A 25419-nucleotide genomic window follows, 5' to 3' on the forward strand; every position below is an offset into this window, starting at 1 on the left:
ATGATTATCTCTATTAGATCTTTTGATATATACTTTGGGCATTTTCTGAGCTTCCCTGGTGACTCAGATGGTAGAAGCATCTGCCTGCAATGCAGGAAACCTGTGTTTGATCCCTGAGTTGGGAAGATCCCGTAGAGAAGGGAATGGCTATCACAACAATATTCTTGTCTGGAGAATTCCATGGACAGAGGAGCCATGAGGGCTACTGAGCAACTAATACACACACACACACAGGCATTTTCTAAGCACTTACTTTGTAGTTATGTTCTTACTAATTCTTAACCTCCTGTGCTAGAGCATTATACGTTTTCCTATTTTATAGATAAAGAAAAAAGAAACAGAGCATTTAGTTAATTTACTCAAGGGGAAAAATTGAAAAAGACAAAATTCTTAATATTATATCTACTACTCATTTATTATAAATAAACAGTAGATAAACATAAAGCAATAAATATAAAGGACACACTAAATTTGAAAAAGCCAACAGATTATATTAAATAATTTATATAATTAAAATTAACTCATAAAAATTACCTCCAAAGATGTTAGCCTTTCACTCGTGTGCCACTGTTTTATAATGGGATGCTAGGATCGCTGTGCTTTTTGCTCTCCCGTGTGTTGTGTTCTTTTTATTAAATTTAAAATTAATTTTTATTGGAGTATAGTTGCTTTACAGTGTTGTGTTAGTTTCTGCTAACCAGCAAAATGAATCAGCTATACATATACATGTATCCGTTCTGGTCACCATGGTGCCTTAAGTTGAGCTGCCCGTCCTCTTCAGTATGTTCTCCTTAGTTCTCTACCTCATACATAGGATGAGTAATGGTGCTCTCTGTAAACAATGCAATTTGTTATCCCTACTCATTTCTCCAGTTTCCCGTTGATCTAAATGGGAAACCTAAGTCAAGCCCTGCCTGTTGTAGTTTGGATTCTGTGATCTTTGATATTGTTACACATTCCTTCACTTCCTGGATACCACTCCTTGGGTTTTCTCTTGCCTCTTTCTTGGTTTTCTTCACTAGTTTGTTTTCTTGCTTCTCCCCATGACATGTAGATGATTTTTCAAGTTCCAGCCTTGAATTTCTTTGCTTAGCACACTATACAATTTCTTTATGCAGTCTCTTCCACCTCCATTACATAGTGACTGAAAAAAATCGTTTCCAAATTCTGATCCCTCTCCTGACATTCGGATATTAATATCAACCTCGGGATTGAATATTTTATCTTTGATATCATAGTGATACTTCAGACTTGAAAAGGCTAGCTTTGAACTCATCAGAACCACCCACCATTTCTCCTCCCCTTTCATCCCACTCCTTAAAGACCAGATGCTTTTCCTGCATCTTCTTTTTCATAAAGGCAAAAGCATCCATCCAGCTGCTCACCCAGAAATCTGTCAGTCTACTCATCTTTCTCTGTGCAGTGCTCATATCCAGGAGAGCAGTCAGTTCTGTCATATCTTCCTGGAAATATTTTTCACCCATCCCCTCTACATCAGCTTTACTGACATACTTTAGATAAAGAATTTGGGATTTGTCCAATGATTCTTTTGTAAAGCAACCCTCACCTCCAGTTTCTCTCTGCCAGCTTATTCTGATAAGATAAGCTTATTCCTATCTTCACCAGGAGAAAAATAACATAATACAAATTATTTCCATGCTCAAAATTCTTCAACACTTTTTTGTTCATTCAATAGACAATAGTTGAGCCTCTACTATGTAAGAGATCTAGGAGTTTATATCCCAGTAAAAAGAGTGAAAACAATAAACAAACATATAGCGTGCAATGTGATGATGAGTTATGAAAAATGAATCAGATAAGGGGATATCTTATCCCAAAGGGATGGGAGAATGTTATTTAACTGGTGATCAGAGAAAGCCTCTCTGATAAGGTGACTGAAATAGAGTCTTAAAGGAAGTGAAGGTGCGACCCCGTAGACGGCAGCCCACCAGGCTCTCCCATCCCTGGGATTCTCCAGGCAAGAACACTGGAGTGGGTTGCCATTTCCTTCTCCAATGCATGAAAGTGAAAAGTGAAAGTGAGGTCGCTCAGTCGTGTCCGACTCTAGCGACCCCATGGACAGCAGCCTACCAGGCAGCTCCATCCATGGGATTTTCCAGGCAAGAGTACTGGAGTGGGGTGCCATTGCCTTCTCCAGATATCACTTCATTCCAGGATAAAAATTCGAACATATTCACTCACTTGATCATTCACTTAACAAGTATAGAAGGATCCATAAAAGTCTTAAAATGGAGATTATATTATGTTATAAAGTGGAGCTTCAATCTGTTGAAAAGTAATTTATTTCCAAATACTTTGTATCTTGGGATGCAAAGTGATCAAGATACTTTGCATCTTGATCATCTCCCATGTATCCCATAGCTTGTTTTTAATATAAGTAGGTTGGTAATTTTTTATCGTATGTGGGGTTTTCTCAACAAATACTTTATTAATTCATAGAGAAATAAGACAATACAATTGATGTCATGAAACTATTACACCAAAGAGAAAAAAGACACATTCAGAACCACACACACATGTAAGTAAATAAACCAATTAAGATAAATACAAATTATGACAGATTCTATGACAAGAAATAAGTTGCTGAGGAACTTGAATGAGAAAATGGATAGAATAATTTTAAGTACCACGGTTTTTGAAGTGGTCACCTCTCAGAAGGTGATATTTGAACTGACCTGAATCATAAGTCAGCCATGAAAAATGCAAAGAGGAAGAAAATTTCAGGTAGAACGGGCTTGGTTTTTCTGAAGCACAGACAAGAGAATGGGATGGCTGAAGCATAGTGAGCAAGAATAGACAGCTTTTTTTTTTTTTTTAATTATAGTTGTATTAGTTTCCAGCTTATATCAAAGTGATTCAGACTTTTTTGAGGAGGTTAAGAATAGACATCTTTTAGCACTTAATTCCCACTCCAGTACTCTTGCCTGGAAAATCCCATGGACGGAGGAGCCTTATAAGCTGCTGTTCATGGGGTCGCTAGGAGTCAGACACAACTGAGCGACTTCACTTTCACTTTTCACTTTCATGCATTGGAGAAGGAAATGGCAACCCACTCCAGTGTTCTTGCCTGGAGAATGCCAGGGACGGGGGAGCCTGGTGGGCTGCCGTCTATGGAGTTGCACAGAGTTGGACACAACTGAAGTGACTTAGCAGCAGCAGCATTTAATTAGGGCACTAACAAAGAAGACACTGATTGCTTCTGGTATAATCCTTTTGTGGATCATCTTCAGTGGATGGTAGGAACTGCCTGTATGTTGACCATATACACAGTTCCATCTAGATTTATTTCTATATCTATCTGTATATACCAAAAACCACAAGTGCACACTATAAATTCCAATCTAAACCCATAGAACCCACTCAAGATCTCCCACTTTTCATTTGTACCCTCCTTTCCTGCCAGTGTGAACCTGGCTCCCACTATCTTCAATATATTTATTTGCTCACTCCATCAATCTGTATTGCAGTCAGTCTCCTGGCCATGCCAAGTGGGTGTGTGTTTGGCTGTCTGCAAACATTAGCCACCTCTGGGCTCACTCCTGGCTCACTCTAACACACTGCTTGTTTGGCCCCAACCTCCACCAGTGTGAATTATTTAGAAAGATTTGGTAAACAGTAGAGATTAGTTGAAATTTTGCACAAGATTGTACTGAAAGGAAGACACTAAATGGTTTTGAGGATCTTACAGCATTTCACTAGCCTTTCTCAGCCTCCTAAACATCCCTACTTTAAAATAAGTATAAAGAGTCATCTTGTATGCGTGTACTTCCAGACATGTAAAATACTCAGCCTTGTTGCCTATTGTTTGGTTTTTTGTTCCATCAAGTTAACGTTATAATTTAAAAGTTAAATTGGCATTTGAATGTCAAAACAAATATCAGCATATTTTTCACTAATGTATATCTGAGTTAAAATTTTAAAACTGTGAAAGTGCACATGTTTGTTTTGTCAATGAGAATAGCAAAATGTTGAGCTTCAAATCAGGTATAAAGGTTTTACATGCTAAGATTTAAATGGCAATTTCAGACACACCAGTAAGGTGACAATGGCCCAGCTCACTGATAGATGCAATTGATAATGACAAAGTTAAAATTCACTGTGGGTGTCACAACATATTGTCAGATCATAGGACCTAATAACGACAACCAATATATAAACATTACATTTTTTATTTCAAATCCATAGATGTAATAAATTTAAGCTCTAAGCTGAAACAAATGACTTTACTTTCTTACTATATATATTTTTTATAATAACTTAGCAAATTTTAATTAAGTTTGACCCTCTATCCATTTTATATCTTCATTTCTGACCCTCAGTATCCCAGATGCATTTTTTTTTCTCCAAACAACCCTGATATTAACCTACTATGTTAAATCCTGAACTTTAGGGTAGTCATTGAAAGAATCACAGATACTATTGCATTAGGATTTTTACTGAAATTATATTTGACATAAAGGGAACTAATACAGAAAATAAATAATATGCTGTCCTTCATTTCGAGGAGGGGGGAGTGGGTTAGAGTATCAGGAATTTCCAGTATCAGAAACAGCATCTTTAACCCATTGCCAACTGACCTGAATCAGTTGGGAGTGGTCAATATTCTAGTATAGTTCTCTTAAAAACTTGTAGGATACCTATAAATGTTATTAAGCTTTACTCCATTAAACAAAAGCCTTATCCACACTTTCATAAAGATAAGCTTTTTGTTTTTTGTTTTTACATTGGGCTTCTGCTAATATGCTGAGGAAGATTATTTTTAGAATCTTCATTGTTTATATCAGGGGCTTGGTAAGACACACCACTAAGCTACATAGAGGTTCTTTTGTCTGAATGAATGGTTCTTGGAAGCATTGTCTAATATATGTTGGAGGTCTTAATATGGATTTTATAGTCACACCTCATTATCATCTTTAGATCATGTTTTCCTGGTAGTTGAAATTTGCCTTGAAGAGATTTCTTAATTTTTGCATTGTTCAACATCTGGAGAGACTGAAGTTTAAGAAAATATTTTATGTTCAAATCCATTAAGACCTGGCTTCCTCATATTTAACAGTTTTTCTCTCTTCTTTTCCCTTATAAACAGAAAGAAGGTGCCAGAATACTATGCACAGTAATCCTCAGCTAGATGATAAAGTTCATTAAGTGCAGTGTATTCCTTTCAATATTATCACAGTGTTGCTCAACTTTCCACTGCAACATACTAAGGATCCAGGTTTCTTCCATTTCTGAGAACACCGTTTCCTCACCTTTCTTTCAGCCATTACTGACAACCTCTTCAAGAGCCATAAATCTTCATGGCCACATTTTAATGGACATGTAGAAGTTTGTACTATAAGTATTTTCTCCTAGAATGTATCTCATGTAGAAAATGAAAGGACTCGATAACTTCAAACTCCAAAATTCACCAGGAGTAAATGACATTGTTATGAGTAACTGATGAAGTCTTGTTTTATGAACTTAAATATACCCATTCCATAGTGATCTGTGTGTTACGCAGCTGCCTTGCTTTGGAGAAGATCTTGTTCTCACAATACATCTACCCATTTTGGAATAAAGTGAGTGTGGATATTTAGAGACTTCAAGTGTTCAAAAACCAGAATCAAGTGATCATCTTGTTAAGAACAGTCAATAAAGTTACAGCTGGATATTTTTTCTCTGCTAAGTTTAGACATTAAACCCCATTCAATTTTATCTTGATTAGACAGATTGAAAATCATATGTACGCATATGGTTTGTCTAAATAGACAACTTAGCTAAGATCAGCAATTTTCTGAGGGGATTAAGTCAGTGCAAATGGGGGGAAAAAGTGACTCAGAAAAGAAAGAAGAAAAAAAAAAGAATACCATATGTTTGACATTGAAATAGAGCCTTATATTTATTTTTAACTCAAGAAATTTACTTAAGTATAACCTTATTTTTATTTAGTACTGTGTTGATAGAAAATGATTGTGTACACTTCTGTGATTAATCCTTAAAGAGGAATCAATTGATTATCATTAGGTTTTAATTATGTAACCCATTATTAAAGGGAAATTTTTCTTGCTTTAAAACACTGTTACTAGTCAAACAATATAGGACATTTAAAAAAATCACTTAATGGGCAATTTCTGAAAAAGTTTTTATTGAAAATTCCCTTTTATCCAATTAATGGCACATCGTGATACCAAAGTCACTCAGTCGTGTCCAACTCTTTGCGACCCCATGGACCATACAGTGTCTCAGCTGGTAAAGAATCTGCCTGCGATGCAGGACACCTGAGTTAGATCCCTGGGTTGAGAAGATCCCCTGGAGAAGGGAAAGGCTACCCACTCCAGTATTCTGGCCTGGAGAATTTCATGGACTGTATAGTCCATGGGGTTTCAAAGAGCTGGACACGACTTAGTGATTTTCACTTCATTTGATACCAACCCACTTTGTATACATTTTTTTGCTGTAAATATAATATTAGATGGAAAAGATTGTCAGTAACTTGAGATTTTTAAGCAGAAAAATACTACCATTTAAATTTGCTCTGGTAGGTGAATTTTGTATGGGGACAATATGAAAAGTAGCTTTGGGGGACTTTGTGGAGATATTTAATGGGATCAAGAGATATTTAATGGGATCAAGAAGATTTATTCCATATGTCCCACAGGTTTTTTTATGCATAACATGTATTACAATTTTTTCTATTGAAAAGGCATAAGGCAATTGATTTTTGATGCTATTTTAAAGTTACTTTGCAATAAGATTTTGAAAAAGTGTCTAATCTCAGCCTTGGCATATGCATGTTCTACTCCATAATAGAACGAATACTTTCTAATCCTCATAGAAATTTTCTCTTCTTGCCTTGTTATTCATCCTTTTAAAATTTTAGTTTTACTTCTTATCACTTTTGCTCCCTATATCATATTAGGTACCTTACCTGAGATGGATATTCAGAGCAGGGTGACTGACCCTTATATCTAAATTTATCTTTTTATGTTTCTTTGGGTTTTATAAATTGAGAAATTATTTGTAATGCAAATATCTCTTTGGATTGAGTTAGATATTAATCCATAAAAGAAGCTGACGGGGTCCAGCCCCAGCTGATCCAGGGTATTCGAAGGGGAGACAGCGTTGGTGACTATTTACATATTCATCAACGATATAAAGAGTAATAGAATGAGGATAGCTCAGTAGGAAAATTCAGTGGAGAAAAGAGGCTGAGTAGCTTGGTTTACGTGGGAGACCAATAAAACTTCAAGACAAGAAGCTTGCACCACTTACGTAGGCCGCAGGCGTCCTTCCGTTCTCCCTAAGGAGAGGAGACACTGAGGCCTCCCCGGTCGGATCTTAGAAGCCCAGGCATAATTAGTAAGCATGGCGGGTTCCACGCTCCAGATGGAGACTCAGCCAGAGTTTGAGAGAGAGAGATACATGGGGAGACCAGTCTTTTGAGGAACTGATCCCAATTCTCTATTTTCCAGGGTCTGTTTTTATACACTGAGGTGTTATACAAAAGTCACACAGGGTCAGCAGTCCTGACTTTTATCAAAGTCAGGTGCTTCATACAAATGTATACAGAGGTCTTAGGGGTATTACATCATCTTCTGGCCAGGGGGCCTGCTGACAATTTATGACCCTCTCCTTGTGACAGCAGTCAGTCAACCAGAACACTTATTTCTCCAGGGGTGATTATTTTTGAAACAGACGCCACCTTCCAAAGGTACCAGATAAAGTTACATTCCTATAGGGTGAGGGTGTAGTGGGTTTTAATTAAGGAAAGAATTACTTAGCCTAAGGTTAACTTTAATATCAAAGTTAATACTTATTTCTTCTATATATTCATTAGCATGTATAAGGGCAGGGGATGTGGAGACTTAGCAGTAAACATTGGCTCAACAAATGAAAAACTCTTCACCAATACAATTTCTAATCAGCCCACTATACTTATACTAATAGTTTTCTAACTTCTCTAAAGAACCTGTTTTTAGAAGGTTTAAAGCATCTCGTGCCTCTCACGGTTGGGAGGCTGTGAGCAATCACATGTGGCCGGACAAGCCTGTCAGGCAGGCTAGAGAACCTTCAGAGGAGTTTGTAGGTTGAAACACTCCTATCACGCCCAGGAATTATTATTAACTGGAGCTCTAAGTTAACTTCTTCTCCAAAAGAGGTGGTGGGGGACAGCCCCCCGTAAAGTCAGAGGTGTAGGTGAGAGCACAAAGTAGTAAAGTAGGCAGGCTCTGGTTATGGGGGTAGATGCTCGAGGATTGCCAGGGGGACTCCGGAGGCTCGACATACACAACGGCAGGATCCTGAGGCTCGATCCCGCCTTTGCGTATGTCGAGCCTCCTTCCTCTTGACCTTTGCCACGGGTGGAGTGCCTCATGCTGGCCCCCAACAAGAAGCCGACCTTAGTTGATAACAGTAAGTTTTAACTTCTTTACATCTGCATAACAGGCCTCTAAGAAATTAAGAAAATGGAAGTAAATATTGAAGCTATAAAAGAAAGATGGTTGGATAGTTTGGAAAGGTCTAAAATTGTACATCCTGATCTCTGAAGACAGAGTCAGATGAGGAAGTATAGCAATGAACGGAGGGATAGAGAGATCTGACACGGTGAAAAAGATGTCAAAAGAGAAAATATGAAGGATGCTAGACCCCAGAGACAAACATTCACCTAGGTTCAACCCTCACACTCTCCCCTGAAATAATACCATTTTCTCAAAAGAATTCATTCTTCCACATTGAATACAACATGAGTAGGATCAACAAAACACAGCAGTTGGATGCGATGGCTGTGGTCAGGGAAAACCACCCAGAGGAATTTTAGTGAAGCATGCCGCACACAGAATTGAACATTCCCATTTTTTTCTCTCTCACAGGTTATCTGAACCAGATGAATAACTCAAGTCACTCTGTCCTTCAGCCTTCATTCCAAGGATGCATGCAGCTCATTCAAGTGGATGATCAACTTGTAAATTTATCCGAAGTGGCGCAAAGGAGGCCTGGAAGTTTTGCAAATGTCAGCATTGACATGTGTGCCATCATAGACAGGTAATGGGCTGTCTTTCTACCTCGAATTGCCAAACTTTCAAAATTCATGTTTTTGTTGTAGGACAAGTTAAACTCTGAAACGTACAACCCTATATGGGGCAAGGTGGCAGGAGCCATTGGCCATACCTGTGGTATATGTTTGTGATATTAGAAGTGATGTTTATATCAGGGCATGGTTATATATGACGGTCTATGATGTCATATTAATCCATTCAACCCTCCTTGGTGAATGTGATCATTTTGCATGTAGTTTTGCAAGTGACAGCTGGAAACAGAATTCAGTTTGTTTTTAAATAAACTATGCATATAAACTGGAGAAGGCAATGGCACCCCACTCCAGTACTCTTGCCTGGAAAATCCCGTGGACAGAGGAGCCTGGTAGGCTGCAGTCCATGGGGTTGCTAGGAGTCGGACACGACTGAGCAACTTCACTTTCACTTTTTACTTTCATGCATTGGAGAAGGAAATGGCAACCCACTCCAGTATTCTTGCCTGGAGGATCACAGGGACAGGGGTGCCTGGTGGGCTGCCATCTGTGGGGTCACACAGAGTCAGACATGACTGAAGTGACTTAGCAGCAGCAGCAGTATGCATATAAACTATGCCCACAGCAGAAATGACCCCTTCTCTTTGTCCTGATCATGACTTATCCTCAGTGTATAATCCCATATAAAGCCCCCTCTTAGAGGAAAATAAATGTTGAAAATTATTGGTAGGCAATATGGGGATTTACTGAAGTAGGATATTTAATGTAGTTGAGTCTAAGACATAGTGAAATATTAAAAGATCTCATCCTTATAAGTTTTTGCAAATCTGGGGGGGGATGACTTTTTATAAAAACTTAGCTGACCTCTTACATGGTGGAAAGATACAACTTATATGGAATATTATGGCAGCATTACATATACTACCATAACATACTTCTAAGAAGTTCCTTTTATTCCAACATGAAAATATTTCATTTTGATATGTATTTCCCACAAACAAACTACATCTAACTATGGGTTGAATTTAATCTGGTGGATTTAGGTGATGGCCTATCCTATTTTCAAATCTTTTATGAGAGGATTATCTTATTCTGAAAATTTTTTTCATTAATTTTATATTTTGAAAACTAAACTTCCATAAGTCTCAGTCTGTCCCCAGTAAAATATAGACCTTAAGTCTCTTCCAACCTTACTTCATTTAATAGGAGATCCTTGGGGAAGTCATGTAGAGACATATAATGAATCTTAAAAATATATAAAATCATCTATTATGAATTAAGCTTGCTTTATATAATCTTAATAAAGTAGTATTCATGTGAATGATAAATTAGAGTTTATGATGTCTGTAGAATGTAACTTTTTAAAGCTTTAATATGTTTATAATAAGGCATAGCATAGTGCTTATTTTTATTGCATTTATGCAAATATAGGTACTTATAGCCTAAACAGTTTATGCTTAAACAGAGAAACAAACAATTTTAATAAAAATATACTCCTAAATTTTGAACCATCAATAATGTAATAGTTGTTATTTCTGCCTAAAGCAGTGGTGGTAATAATCACAAAAACTGAAAAATGCATGTTCTAAGAACATATATTCTGATATTCTCTGTGTATTCATAAATTTTAATAATGATTTTCCATACAGGAAGATTTTCCCTCTTAGTAATAGACAGTCTATGAGTCACTTTAGTACCTTGTTCATTTTCTATGTCAGTAACTTTAATGATACAATAATTTCTGTCAATAATACCCAGGTTAGTTCATCTAGCTTTTGTAAACTGGCTAGGTTTTATGGTGATACTGTTATTTCACTCCAAACAGCATGTTTCCTGGGAATTGTGTTTAAATTGTTTGCTACCGAGGAAGTATGGGTGAAGTGTTGAGATTTCACTGTTGTACACCCATGGCAATATTAGAAGTTAAAATGTCTCCAAAAGAATGAGTGAGATTTGGGTAATGAACCAGGCTCTCCTGGTAAGGAGAAGAACACAAGAGACAATGTAGATTAGGGATCAAATTTCAGTTTGGGGCAGGTACAGGAATATACAAAGTGTTCTTTTGCCAAACTGGCATCATGCCACTGTCTGTGTTGCTGAGTGCCCTGTAGCTGACAGAACAAGGAACACATCTTTCTTATCCCGCAGGGTGCTAACCCAGAAGAGTGCTTATGCAGAAGTAATCACCTCTGATGCATCGCGAGTTTCCTAAATCCACTATTGAATACCTTCTCTGCTTGTCTTATTTTTTGAGGGCATTGACTTCTTTTTTTTTTTAAGATATAATTGCCCTATATCATTATATTATAGCTTCAGGTGTACAACATATATAGTGAAATGGTTACCAGGGCAGTGATTTCTGTACAGTAATTAACAGTGTATGAAATAGCAGATTCCTTTTTCACCTAAAATGTGCACAGTTCTGTCTTAATCTGTGAAGTGTTGTGTTTTTGCATGTAGAATTCAGAACTATATTCACCTTATTCAAACCATTGAGGTGCTCATTGTTGAGCTCACCCTTAATCTTTCTTTGCATATGAGAGTACCAGGGCCATTACCCTGTCTTCACACAGCTCTGACCCATCCATGACTCCTTAATGATACATCTCTGGCTCGTCTCTGGTTTGGTTGTACGCCCTTACTAACTGAAACTTTTCAACTGCCATTCTACCATTTTATTTTCAGCCTACCTAAATTCTCCTTAAGCAGCCCTACACAGGCTCTTTCTTACTTTTATCCTTTCAGATTTCAGCTTGATTGATTTGAGAGCTATTTTTGAAAAAAAAAATTTAAAAAGGGAAAACTGAAAACATAGGATAAAATATAGAAATCACAAGTGTGATTTTTATAAAATGTTTAGAGATTATAGGAGCAGCTGCATTGATTTTATGAGTAGAACTTAGGAAAATAATTTGGGAAGGTGATTCTAAAGGAGTTTTGCTGTGTGTGATACTGAAATATTCAATGGTTTTAATTTTTTTTCTTTTTTGGGGGGGCAGGGAGTGGATTTACATGCACCTTGTTTTGTTTATATGTTTATTTTCTGAACATGACATTGAATCAAAGAGACAACAAGCATACCAAGCTACAGAATTATGCCTTTAGTAGTGTTTTCTGAGTGCATCTATGGTGCCAGGCACTGTTCTAGGCACTTAGGGCAAATCATTGACCTAAACAAAGATCCTTGCACTTGTGAAGCTTGCATTCTGGGAGAAGGGGAGGGACACAAACCTGTGATAAATAAATAGTATAGTAAGTTAGTAGGAATACATGCTATTTATATTTAAAAAAAAAAAAGTTGGGCTAATCAAGGAGGACTGGCATTTTAAGGAGATTGGTGTTGGATTATAGTTTAAACAGGTTGATTAATGTTAGCTTCATTTGTGAATTCAAGACCTGAAAGAAGTATGCATGTATACTCAGTCATTCTGTCGTTTTCCGACTCTTTGCAACCCCAAAGACTATAGCCTGCCAGGCTCTCTGTCCATGGAATTTTCCAGGTGAGAATATTGGAGTGGGTTGCCATTTTCTACTCCAGGGGATCTTCCTGACCCAAGGATCAAACCCAGGTCTCTTGTGTTTACCTGTTTGCAGGAGACCCGGGTTCAATCCCTGGGTCAGGAAGATGCCCTGAAGAAGGAAGTGGCAACCCACTCTAGTACTCTTGCCTGGAAAATCCCATGGACAAAGGAGCCTGGTAGGCTACAGTCCATGGGGTTGCAAAGAGTTGGACACGACTGAGAGACTTCACTTTCTACCTGTTTACCAGGTAGATTGTTTACCACTGCATCACTTGGGAAGCTTGAAAAAGGTAAAAGAATTCACCAATTTGGAGAAAAGCCATTCCAGGAAAAGAGGCTAGTCAATGAAACAAGGCTGCCTGTTATCATCTAGGATCAGCAAGGGGCTTGGATGGCAGGTTTGGAAGGATGCGGAGCAGATCCCCAGAAGAGGCCAAGGCAATCATAGAGGTCAGGTCCTGGAGACTTTCAGGTCATTGTAAGGATCTGACTTCTATTCTGAGAGAAGTAGGGAGGCACTGCAGGTTTCTGAGTAGAGCAGTGGCACAATTTAGCTTATAGTTTTGAAGGCTAACCCTTGTCTGTGGGAAGAGGAAGGGTAGAAGCTGGGGGGCAGTGATAGTAATCCACGTGAGAGATGCTGTGGCCTGAGACCATGGTGCTAGCACAAGAGATAGGGTGATGTGGTCAGTTCTGAGTACACTGAGACGGTAGAGGGCTTTTTAATGGACTAGATTCCAACCATGAGAAAAAGAGAAGACATAACGCCAAATGATTTGGTAACAGCAACTGGAAGGAAGGAGTTACCATGTCCTCTGATGAGAAGGCTAGTGGTAGAGAAGACTAGTCATGGGGCAGAAGGAAAAATCAGGAATTCAGTGCTGGGTATGAGTTGAAAGGTCTGTTGACATCTAAGTGGATGTTTCAAGACGATAGTTGGATACACATATCTCACAAGCACGCAACTGCCGATTAAGCAATGAGATGCTGCGTCTGATAAGATCATCACGTTTATCTATTGAAGACCTCTGGTTTCTTCAGCTGTATTTCATAAACAGCTGTAGAACTGGAAAGGGAGAGGGTAAGCAGTAGACAAGAAGCCTCTTCCAACATCAGAAGCCTGTAGCTTTACCCTTTGAGTGAGACCCTGCTCTTAAGGAAGAAGACTTCATCAAACCATCAGTGTATCTAGCAGATAATCTTGCTTCTCCTTGCACAAGTACCATCTATCATCTATTCCTAGTGCCCTGGCATTTTTCCTTCTCTGTGGCAAACATCTCCAGGCACCAGACTCAACTCTTGTCCTCCACCCACTTCCCTCTATCCTCTTTCTGGGTTTGAAACTCTGAGCAAAAAAAGCCTCCAGAAACATCCCGGTTAAAGTTACGTTTATGCACTTCCTCCTGCAAGGGAGAACCAAAAGAGAACCAAGGGGTATCTCAGATGACGTGGAGGAGGAAGGGAGTGAGGACAGAGGTTTGAGGGCCTGAGTAAGTCCTAGGAGGGTCCTGGCAGATATCGGCCATAATTTTTAAACTACAAGAGTTGCTGCACCATAAGATGGAATTTGTGAATCCCTGTAAGAGCTTGTATTTGGTTTGTTTATCTAGGATTCTAATTCAGGACACATGGTGTGAAGAAGCTGGAGTGAAAATAGTTTGAGCTGAAGTAGGTGGTATTCATGACTGGTTAGGCAAAATTTTTGTTTTGTGAGTCGCAGAAAAGACTGTTTTGCTAGCTGCAACTTCTGTATCAAACCTAAGATCACCCTCATAGGTTAGCTGCCAGAGAGAGAGATTTTCCTGGTCATCCACAGCAGTGATGTGTCATGGTCCTAGCTAATGACAGGTAAGCAGAAGTCAGATAAAGTGTTCTGAGAAAGTGTTTGTTTTTCTAATACAGAGGTTCCACCCTCCCCCTCCATTATCCTTGTTCAAATATAGATACCATTTCTTGATCATACGGCTCCAAGCTCCAGTGAACCAGAGTCAGTAACCACTTTCCCTCCTTTTTGTGGGAAGGAAAGCAACCGTTGTTTATTTAAATCACTGTGAGTCAAATATTACTTTTATCGAAGCTGAAAGCATCTGTGCTTTCTTTATCCTCCATGTCTAAAATCAACCAATACCATCATTTTACCAGAACATAGAGGGACAAATTCCTAATTATGAAAATGACTTTGAAAGAGAAGATGATACATTTATTTTCAGATGTATTAAGCTGCATGCCAATGATGTCCTTTAGAGATTGGAACTTGGGGACTAAATGGCTGTTTAGAGGACAAAGCAAATTCATATTGTTAATCAGCATCTGGTAGAAAAAGCAGTTACCTAGAGTCTTCTTTACCTTTTCTGTAACCTCCCATGTAAATATATTAAGAAAGAAAACCAGGAAATGTCTGGATAGCACAGAGAGCGGAAAAGGAAGAGTAAACATCGCGGGTTAAGTGCAGCCCACAAAATTACCCCTTGAGAAACTGAATAGACTGGATCCTATTTCTGAGTTAGTAATTAAGTCTTCATTTTATTTTTGGATGGCAGTGCATAATCACAGACCCAGTTTTTATTTTTTAATCCAATGCGTTCTTTTCCAGAATATCTACCAAGTTTGTTTGATTTGCTTTTCCTTGAAAGGAAAGAATAAGTATATGATTTTTTATAAGAGCACTTAAATGAGAGTTGGATAGATACAGCATGAGAGGCTTCAAGACGAAGCTAATTCTGCCAGAAAGGTGAACAGTGCATAAGTAGATTAATACCAAGAATTCAGAAGGCAGTCATGACTTCATACAACAAGTTTAAGATTTATAGTCCTGAGATGAAGAATGCATGTAGCATCTTTTTTTATTTTTTAAAATTGATCTTCATTTGTTCATAAGCTCCCATTTCCAGTGTATAGCAGCAAAAAGAATTGGGACACATACATTCAGGTGCCCTAATAACTATCTATATATCCATCTATATCTATATCTATATATATATAAAGTCAATATGTGATTCAAACTTAGTCAAAGCCAAGCTCCCATTTGGGGCTACTATCCCATTTTATGTGTCCTCCTTGACTCTTCCCATTTAGCTTTGGGTCAGGCCCAGGCAACTTATGTCACATCAGCAGAGGAGTGGGTTTCACTCACATGGTCTGCTCAGGCTCCTTCTGGCCTCCCCTAAGGGTGCCTGGCAGCTTGGTCTTTAGGAGCCAGCCCCACCGCCCTGCAGTTCTTCCTTCTGGCTGTGGGATCAGCCCTGGCTTGTGCTGGGCTCAGGTTTGGGGATTGGGATAAGAAGGTAACTCATCCCAGTTTGCCAGGGACCATCTTGCTTTTAGGGTTGAGGGTCTTTGACCTAGAGAAACCCCCCCACGGTTCTGAGTAAACCAAGATGGTTGGTCTCTCAAGATCTGTGTCCTCTCTGGGCAAAGATCTTCTCCTGAGTCCTTTATGTTGTCTACCGGCCATCCAGGCATTTTCACATACCCCACTGGGCCACTCAGGGATTTTGAGATCTTTCGTAAACTGTGTACAAGCTGAAATTAATGATGGGGTGTGCCTGGCTGTGGGTGTGGGGAGTGGGGATGACTATCTTAGGGCCCCCTCTGCCTCAGCTCCATATCTACTCTGTACAACTCAAGCTGACATGGGCCTCTTAGAAATCAGGTTCCCAAATGTGGAAAGGGAGGCACCGGCCACCACTGCCAGAGGATTTGTAAGTCTCTGCTGAGATCCATTCAGTCAATACGCACTTATTGAGGCTTACTCAGGGAACTTTTCCTCCTGGAACTTTAATGCTAGTGGAGGGAGGTCATTGATCAGACCTTATGCTGTCCTAAGACTACGTTCCTCTCTTTTGCTCTCAAAGACAGAGCTCTTTCAACCCCAATTCACAAAATTGAATCCACAAAATTGAATCTGCTAGTTTTTGTTTTTGCTTTTTCCCCTATTCCAGTGTCCAGAGGTAACTTTTCCTAGCCCGGCCTCTTTGTGAAAAACGGCATTGATCAACTGAACCAGAAAGATAATAAAATCAAAACTTTGACTTGAAACATCTAAAAATTATTTCCACTATAGGAAAAAGGAAAATGTGTCTCATAAACATGGGTGTTTCTGTAGTGACACTATTTATGCCAGATTTTCTGTTGCCTCTGGATATTGCTGCCTACAAATCGCCACCCAGTGGGCCTGACATCTTTTCATAGATTTCCAGCCTGACCATGCCTTCCATTCGTCTCTACAAATGTTCATGTCAATCAGACTGGTGTAGAGCTGTGCTCCTGCTTCTTTTACACTGCGAAGCGTTTTGTCTTCTATCATTAGATTCTTATTAGCAAAGTGTAGGTTTCCGGGAATATCTTACTTTCCCTTCATAGTAATTATGCAAAAGTGCTTAAAAGAGGCAGAAAGTCTCTCAGATGAACTTCGCATTATTCAGAACTTCACGCCTGTTCAAGTCTGACTTCACTGTGGCTCTGATCCCATCAGACTTCAAAGCAGCAAAGAACAGGTCAGCTGGAATTCATTCCCTGAGAACTGGAGCCAGCAAGCAATTTTCCTGGTGTGAAGCTAGTGTTCTTTTTAGGAAACACCCTTCAAAAATACCCATAGGATAGAAGGTATTCAGGGTCCTAAAACCAGATCCCCAGCTCAAAATAAAAAATATTAAAAAGACTAGTTACCTAATCCAGTCGTAATTTTCTTACATGACATTCATACTGTGATTCCTTACTGTTACCTGCTTTGTCTTCTCACCTTATCTCTGTTTACTCCCCATCTGGAACCCCATCCATTTTATATTGCAAATGGCTGCGTTCTTTCCTCCTTTGGGCTAAATTATGTATTACTGCATGCATGCTAAATCACGTTAGTCATGTCTGACTTTGCGACACTATGGACCATAAGCCCACCAAGTTCCTCTGTCCATGGGGCTCTCCAGGCAAGAATATTGGAGTGGGTTATGATGCCCTCCTCCAGGGGATCTTCCTGACCCAGGGATCGAACCTGGGTCTCCTGCACTACAGGTTGATTCTTTGCCTTCTGAGCCACAAGGGAAGTCAAAATTATTTATTGGTAGTTTCATGGAAAGCCATATTTTCTCATGCTAGATCTGATTCATTTTTGGTGTTAGAAGCATGTCTGTTTGTATAAACATTCTTGGACTCCCAAACTAACCCCAGGTAACCCTTTGGTCTTTAATTGCATTGCCAGAGCCATTTGGTTTCTTATAGAAGGATCTAGAGAGGAGTTACCTGTTTATACTTAAACATTCAAACCATAGTCATCTATTGTAGCAAAAAAATATATATAAATTCAGTGACCTAAAATACTACACACCAGGTGAACCCGTGTTCAAATCAGTTGCCTCTCTGAAGTGATCTCAGAGTGGCTTTATTTTTAAGTACAAATAAAGTACTAGAGTGACAAAACTTGTTTTTAATAAGAAAATACAGTAGTGAAATGTCAGAGGAGATAACCCTCCTAGGAGAAAAAGGGGAAGAAAAGCTTGAATTAACCATTTTAAGATTCAACAGCAGCCTTATTCCTCTTTGATGTATTCCATGTATGAGGACAAAAGGAAACTGAATTTGCTTTTGGTGTGGCATATAGCTACACTTTGACATTTGAATCCCAAGGAAGGCCTGGTGCATAAAAGCAATGTCAGAAAGCAGTTATGTGTTTGAAGATAAGCAGGAAGGAAAAAGATAAATAATTTTAATATGTAGCTAAATCAACTACAGAGAGATTTAAATGAGTCATTAAATTTTATTTCTTGCTTTTGATATTAGATTACCTGAAGGATAAAAACAAAAGCAAGTGATTAAAGAATATACTTAAAACATCTTTCTTAACAAACATTTTCTTAAGATAATTGCTTTTGTCAATTTCTTAGTTATATTGCAAAAGTTTGAATGAACTCTAAGAACTCATTTAACTACCCTACCCTTAAACTGACTTTATGGATGAATAGACACTCACTGTTTGCTTTTTAAAATGTACGTAGTGATCCCATAGCCTGGTGGATGAAGAACTGGAGCTAGTAGGCTACCGTTTTTCACTCCTCATACTCCCCCAAGTGTCGTGTGGGAGTCAAGTGTTCATTCCCAGATTCATTTATGCAAGTCATACTCGTTATTGTAATAGCATGCTCTAATTAAATATTAACTACACTTTCAAGTAGGTAGGGACAAAAAAAAAATCATTTCCATTAGAGCCAAATTAAAGGGTTTTAGAAAGACAAAATAAATAAAGCCATCAGTTTGAAAGTGAAAGTGAAGTCGGGTTCGACTCTTTGGAACTCCGTGGGCTATAGCCTACCCAGCTTCTTCGTCCATGAGATTTTCCAGGCAAGAATACTGGAGTGGATTGCCATTTCCTTCTCCAACCATCAGTTTAGATATGCACAAAGTGTTAGTAACTCAGTCCTGTCAGACTCTTTGTGACCCCATGGCAAATATCAAAACTTACAGGTTCATTGGTAACTTTAGTTTTCACTGCACTTTAAGAAATCAAGACTGGAAATTGAAGGTGATGGAAATGGTTCATTAAAAAAAAAACAAAACCCTGGCTGATTGGATTGTACCAAATTGCTCTGGCAAGTTGTTATTGAATTTATACGATGAAGGGTTTTAAGTTATTTAAAATGATTACAGTAAGTATCTATCTAATGTTTACTTTCTTTATTCTTTACTTCTCTAATTTGAAAAATAAGAAAGTAGAATTTGTGTTTTTCTTTTGTGTTCTGTATTTCAAATAATGGAAGGAGAAAGTGGGGGAGGGAAAGGAGAAAGGAAGGAAGATGAAGGGAAGGAAAGAGGGGAAAACTATTAATTCACATTGTTCTTTGGTTTATTGATATTGGACATTATCTACTTTCATTAAAATAGAAATCAGGATAAAAATGAAAGAAGGTTATTAATATTTATTATGGCAGTTTAAAAATGACATTTTCTTTGAGAATTATCCTTTGCTATTTAAATTATCCATGACCTGAGAAGAAGGGAAGAGGAGTCATAGATATTTCTGTGTGAGGAAAACAGTTTTATTAAGACTTGGGACATTTCATTATTATTATTTCACTTGTTAATTGAACAAAACTACTTCTTCTTCCTGTAATTATATTTGTACTACCTAAAAACTAGTTTAAAGAGGGTAACAAGCTTAAGATTTTAGACAACATTGTCTAAATTCTGTAAGGTACCTACTGCCAAATTTGAGATAAATACTTCTTTGTTGTCTTGTGTCTATGAATTCACTGAGGAACTGATTAGAGTTTGAATTTCATTTTGTTTACATCAAAAGGAATGTTACATGAGCAGGAGCGAGTGCAGATGGAAGAGGTGGGAAATACGTGTGCATTAATTTGGAATGTTGTTAAAAAGTGAATCAGGAAAAAATTGTAACAAATTATGGTATCTGAAAAGTGGTCTCTCTTTTCAGTTGTGGTATCTTTAATCAGTAAATAGATTTATTTGCATAGCGTGAAATTCCAGATGTTTCAGCTGGTTTTAGACAAGGCAGAGGAACCAGAGACCAAATTGCCAACATTTGCTGGATCATTGAAAAAGCAAGAGAGTTCCAGAAAAACATTGATTTCTGCTTTATTGACTATGCCAAAACCTTTGACTGTATGGATCACAATAAACTGTGGAAAATTCTTCAAGACATGGGAATACCAGACCACCTGATCTGCCTCTTGAGAAACCTATATGCAGGTCAGGAAGCAACAGTTAGAACTGGACATGGAACAACAGACTGGTTCCAAATAGGAAAAGGAGTACGTCAAGGCTGTATATTGTCACCCTGCTTATTTAACTTCTATGCAGAATACATCATGAGAAACGCTGGGCTGGAGGAAGCACAAGGTGGAATCAAGATTGCTGGGAGAAATATCAGCAACCTCAGATATGCAGATAACACCACCCTTATGGCAGAAAGTGAAGAACTAAAGAGCCTCTTGATGAAAGTGAAAGTGGAGAGTGAAAAAGTTGGCTTAAAGCTCAACATTCAGAAAACGAAGATCATGGCATCTGGTCCCATCACTTCATGGGAAATAGATGGGGCAACAGTGAAACAGGGTCAGACTTTATTTTTTGGGGCTCCAAAATCACTGCAGATGGTAACAGCAGCCATGAAATTAAAAGACGCTTGCTCCTTAGAAGAAAAGTTATGACCAACCTAGATAGCATATTCAAAAGCAGAGACATTACTTTGCCAACAAAGGTCCATCTAGTCAAGGCTATGGTTTTTCCTGTGGTCATGTATGGATGTAAGAATTGGACTGTGAAGAAACCTGAATGCCGAAGAATTGATGTTTTTGAACTGTGGTGTTGGAGAAGACTCTTGAGAGTCCCTTGGACTACAAGGAGATCCAACCAGCCCACTCTGAAGGGGATCAGCCCTGGGATTTCTTTGGAAGGAATGATGCTAAAGCTGAAACTCCAGTACTTTTGCTACCTGATGCGAAGAGCTGACTCATTTGATAATACCCTGATGCTGGGAAATTTTGAAGGTGGGAGGAAAAGGGGACAACAGAGGATAAGATGGTTGGATGGCATCACCAACTCAATGGACATGAGTTTGAGTAAACTCTGGGAGTTGGTGATGGACAGGGAGGCCTGGCATTCTGCTATCCATGGAGTTGCAAAGAGTCGGACATGATTGAGTGACTGAACTGAACTCAAGTGAATTGAATCTACAGTTGTGATAAGGAGAGACCCTCTAAGTACAGTACCACATTAGATTAACTTAGTTTGCCTTACACAAGTGGTGCCTGTTAAACTTCTATTCCAGTAGTTTCATGGTCTTTGATCTTTTGGCATAGTTCCAGAAAGGCTTCATCAACATGACAATTATGTTCATGGACACACTTCAGTGAAGACCCCTTTGAGCAAATGGACATGAATTCAAAGTAAATTATTTTTTCTTGAAACTTCAAGCTTTTGAAAATTAGTAAATTTTAAAAATATATTTAAAATCTTAAAGAACGATATATCTGAAGTTAGTTGGAAGCACCCTACACAAACTCTTTTCACATGGTTGATTATTGTAAAGTCATCCCTCTGTGTCTGCTGGGGATTTGTTCCAGGACCCCGCCCTATGATACCAAAATATGTGGATGCTCAAGTCTTTTATATGAAATGATGTAGTATTTGTATATAACCTATGCACATCCTCTGATAAACTTTAAATCATCTTTAGATTACTTATAATACCTAATACAATGTAAATTCAATGTAAGCAATTGTACATACAGTATAAATGCTATGTAATTTTGCTTTTTGGAAATTTCTGGAATTTTTCTCTAAATATTTTTGATCTGAGGTTGGTTGAACTTGCAAATGTGGAATCCATGGATACAGAGGGACAACTGTATCAACTCAAAAGACATTTGTTAATCTCCCAAGAAGGTAATAGAACTGGTGCTGAGGTTCACAATGAGGAAATCCAGAGATGCAGGATGGGGTCTCTTCTCACTGGAGAGGTTTTAATTCAGCCATGGAGATAGGAAACATTCATAAGAAGTTTAAGAGCTATATTAAGAAGCTTGTGCTTCATAATCATTACAGATAATGGTTTTCATAGAAAATTAATGAAGAGAGAATTGCTGTGGGCTAAGAGGCTGATGGAGGCTTCACAGATATATGTTGACCTTTAAAGAAACTGTAGCCACAGATAAGAAAGAACAGGCCAGGCCAAAGCAAAAGCATTAACAGAATTGTGGAGGAACAGATGACCATGTCATGTCTGAAACAGTAAAGTGACTGAATAGAGCAGAAAGTTTATATTAGGAATCAAGGAAGAGGTAGAAAGATACGTCATTCATTCATTCACCTATCCATTCATTCCACAGTCATTCACTGATTTCCTTCCATGTGCCAAGGATAGATAATGATAGTGTCCGACTCTTTGCAGCCCCATGAACTGCAGCATGCCAGGCCTCCCTGTCTATCACCAATTCCCAGAGTCCACCCAAACCCATGTCCATTGAGTCGGTGATGCCATCCAACCATCTCATCCTCTGTCGTCCCCTTCTCCTCCTGCCCTCAATCTTTCCCAGCAGCAGGGTCTTTTCAAATGAGTCAGCTCTTCGCATGAGGTGGCCAAAGTATTGGAGTTTCAGCTCAACATCAATCCTTCCAATGAACACCCAGGACTGGTCTCCTTTAGGATGGACTGGTTGGATCTCCTTGCAGTCCATGGGGTTCTCAAGAATCTTCTCCAACACCACAGTTCAAAAGCATCAATTCTTCAGCGCTCAGCTTTCTTTATAGTCCAACTCTCACATCCATACATAGCCACTGGAAAAACCATAGCCTTGACTAGACGGACCTTTGTTGGCAAAGTAATGTCTCTGCTTTCGAATATGCTGTCTAGGTTGGTCATAACTTTCCTTCCAAGGAGTAAGCATCTTTTCATTTCATGGCTGCAATCACTATCTGCAGTGACTTTGGAGCCCAAAAAAATAAAGTCTGACACTGTTTCCACTGTTTCCCCATCTATTTCCCATGAAGTGATTGGACCAGATACCATGATCTTCGTTTTCTGAATGTTAAGCTTTAAGCCACCTTTTTCACTCTCCTCTTCCACTTTCATCAAGAGGCTCTTTAGTTCTTCTTCACTTTCTGCCATAAGGGTGGTGTCATCTGCATATCTGAGGTTATTGATATTTCTCCTGGCAATCTTGATTCCCTTGGTATCTGCAATTTTTTTAAGGAGATCTCTTGTCTTTCCCATTCTATTGTTTTCCTCTATTTCTTTGCATTATTCACTTAAGAAGTTTGCATAGGCACCTCTGATTCAGCCTGGCATCTGGCTTAGGATGGAGGAGCAGTTCACAGGCATATAGGAAGGACCTCCCAGGTAGACAGAAAATGAATAGCAAAGGATGCAGATGTGAGTGACATGGGGACTGGCAGGAAACTCAGGCGCTTGTCGCAGAGTCTTCCAGAGATTAACAGCTACTGGTGTGAAGCTAGAAAGTCAGGGTAGGGATCTGAGCCTAGACATCTAGGGAGAATCAGCTGGAAACAAGCATACTAAAAAGACCATAAGTTATCCTCTGGGTGGTAAGGCATCATTGAAGGATTTGTAAGGAGGTCAGTTCTACATTACTGATGTTTGTCTGAGCAGAGGTGCTGAGAGGCTAAGCTGTGGTCATAGCCATAGAAGAAGACAGGAACGGGTCCATCCAAAGTGTTTAGTAGCTGGACTGAGGAGAGCTCACCTCCAGCTTCCTGGAGGTCAGAAAGGTATTGCAAGAAAGAAAAACTGATTTCAGAATGAGAGAAAGCTTTCACAGAAGATTACATGTTATCCCCACTGGTTCCTAAATAACGTCTTAACTGAATATTTAAGTTATTCAGTTGTTCAGACATGAATATTAAGTTAATTAACTGCTTAGTAGTGAGCACAGTGGCCCCTTCTCTTCCATGAAAGTTTCACCTTCTATGGTAAACTGTAGTCTGAGGCTATTAAATGAAAATTTTCAGAAACAATTCTTAAGTTTTAAACTGGCACAATTCTGGTAGCATGATGGGGTCTCCTGCCATCTTGCTCCATCCTTTTCTGGACGGTGAATCCTGTATCTGTCCTGTGCACCTCCCTGTTAGCCACCTAGTAGCCATCTGTGTGATTGGATCAGCTGTCATGCCAGGTACTGCAGCGCTTGCATTCAAGAAGCCCTTATTTTACTTAATAAAGGTCCCAAAGCCCAAGAGGAGTGATGCCATCAATTCAGATACGCCAAAGAGAAGCTATGAAGTGCTCCCTTTAAGTGAAAAGGTGAGCATTCTGCACTTAATAAGGAATGAAAACAAAACAAAACTACCTGCTGAAGTTGCCAAGACCTATGGTAAGAATGAGTCCTCTGTGAAACTGAAGGAAAAACAAATTGGTGCTAGTTTTGCTGTCTCACCTCAAACGTGCAGAAGTTTTAGCTGCCCTGTGTCACCCTGTGTCACAGGTATTGAGTTAAGTTGAGCAAGGTGTTAAATTTGTACAATAAAACGTTTTGAGACAGAGAGACCACATTCACATGGTATTTATTACATTATATTGTTATACTTGTTCTATTTATTAATTGTTGTTGTTGATTTCATACTGTGCCTAATTTATAAATTAAACTTCATCATAGGTATGTATGTATTGGAAAAAGCATAGTATATACAGGTTTCCACAAGGCCCCCAGTGGATGCCTGTCCAAAGTTTCAGGCATCCACTGGGGACCTTGGAACATATCCCCTGTGGATAAACTGCTGCATATTAGTTAGAATACTGTTTTACTTGGATCTAGAAAAATTGTGAAGCAGTTGAGCAGTGCTGTGCTGTGCTTAGTCACTCAGTCGTGTCCGAGTCTTTGTGACCACATGGACTGTAGCCCCCCAGGCTCCTCTGTCCATGGGGATTCTCCAGGCAAGAATACTGGGAGTGGGTTGCATGCCCTCCTCCCAGGGACTTCCCAATGCAGTTCTCTAACCCAGGTTTCCTGCATTGAAGGTGGATTTTTTTTTTTTTTTAACCATCTGAGCCACCAGTGAAGCCCCAAATGTGAAGATGAGAGAGAGGTAGAAGAAAGTTAAAATGGGAAAGACAGAGCTGAGTTAGACATGCAGGTAATGACATTGTGGAATAAAGAGAAAGACAGGCGAGATCAAGAGCTGTTATTGTTGTCATTCAGTCTCTAAGTTGTGTCTGACTCTGCAACCCCATGAACTGCAGCACTCCGGGCTTCCTTGTCCTCTACTGTCTCCCAAAGTTTTCTCAAACTCACGTCTATTGAGTCAGTGATGCCATCCAAACATGTCATCCTCTGTCACCCCCTTCTCCTCTGGCCCTCAATCTTTCCCAGCATCAGGGTCTTTTCCAGTGAGTTGGCTCTTCGC

General features: G+C 39.0%; 1 protein-coding gene across 1 annotated transcript in view; it reads left to right on the top strand.

Annotated features, from left to right (window-relative positions):
• The window catches only part of CNTNAP2 (contactin associated protein 2), a 1639050-nt gene that overhangs the window by 631787 nt on the left and 981844 nt on the right, over positions 1-25419 (top strand). The window contains exon 10 of the mRNA XM_070787139.1: positions 8871-9042. Coding sequence (XP_070643240.1) covers positions 8871-9042 — 172 coding nt within the window. The remainder of the gene's footprint in view (positions 1-8870; positions 9043-25419) is intronic.

This window comes from Bos indicus, chromosome 4, assembly GCF_029378745.1.
Source record: "Bos indicus isolate NIAB-ARS_2022 breed Sahiwal x Tharparkar chromosome 4, NIAB-ARS_B.indTharparkar_mat_pri_1.0, whole genome shotgun sequence".
NCBI lineage: Eukaryota > Metazoa > Chordata > Mammalia > Artiodactyla > Bovidae > Bos > Bos indicus.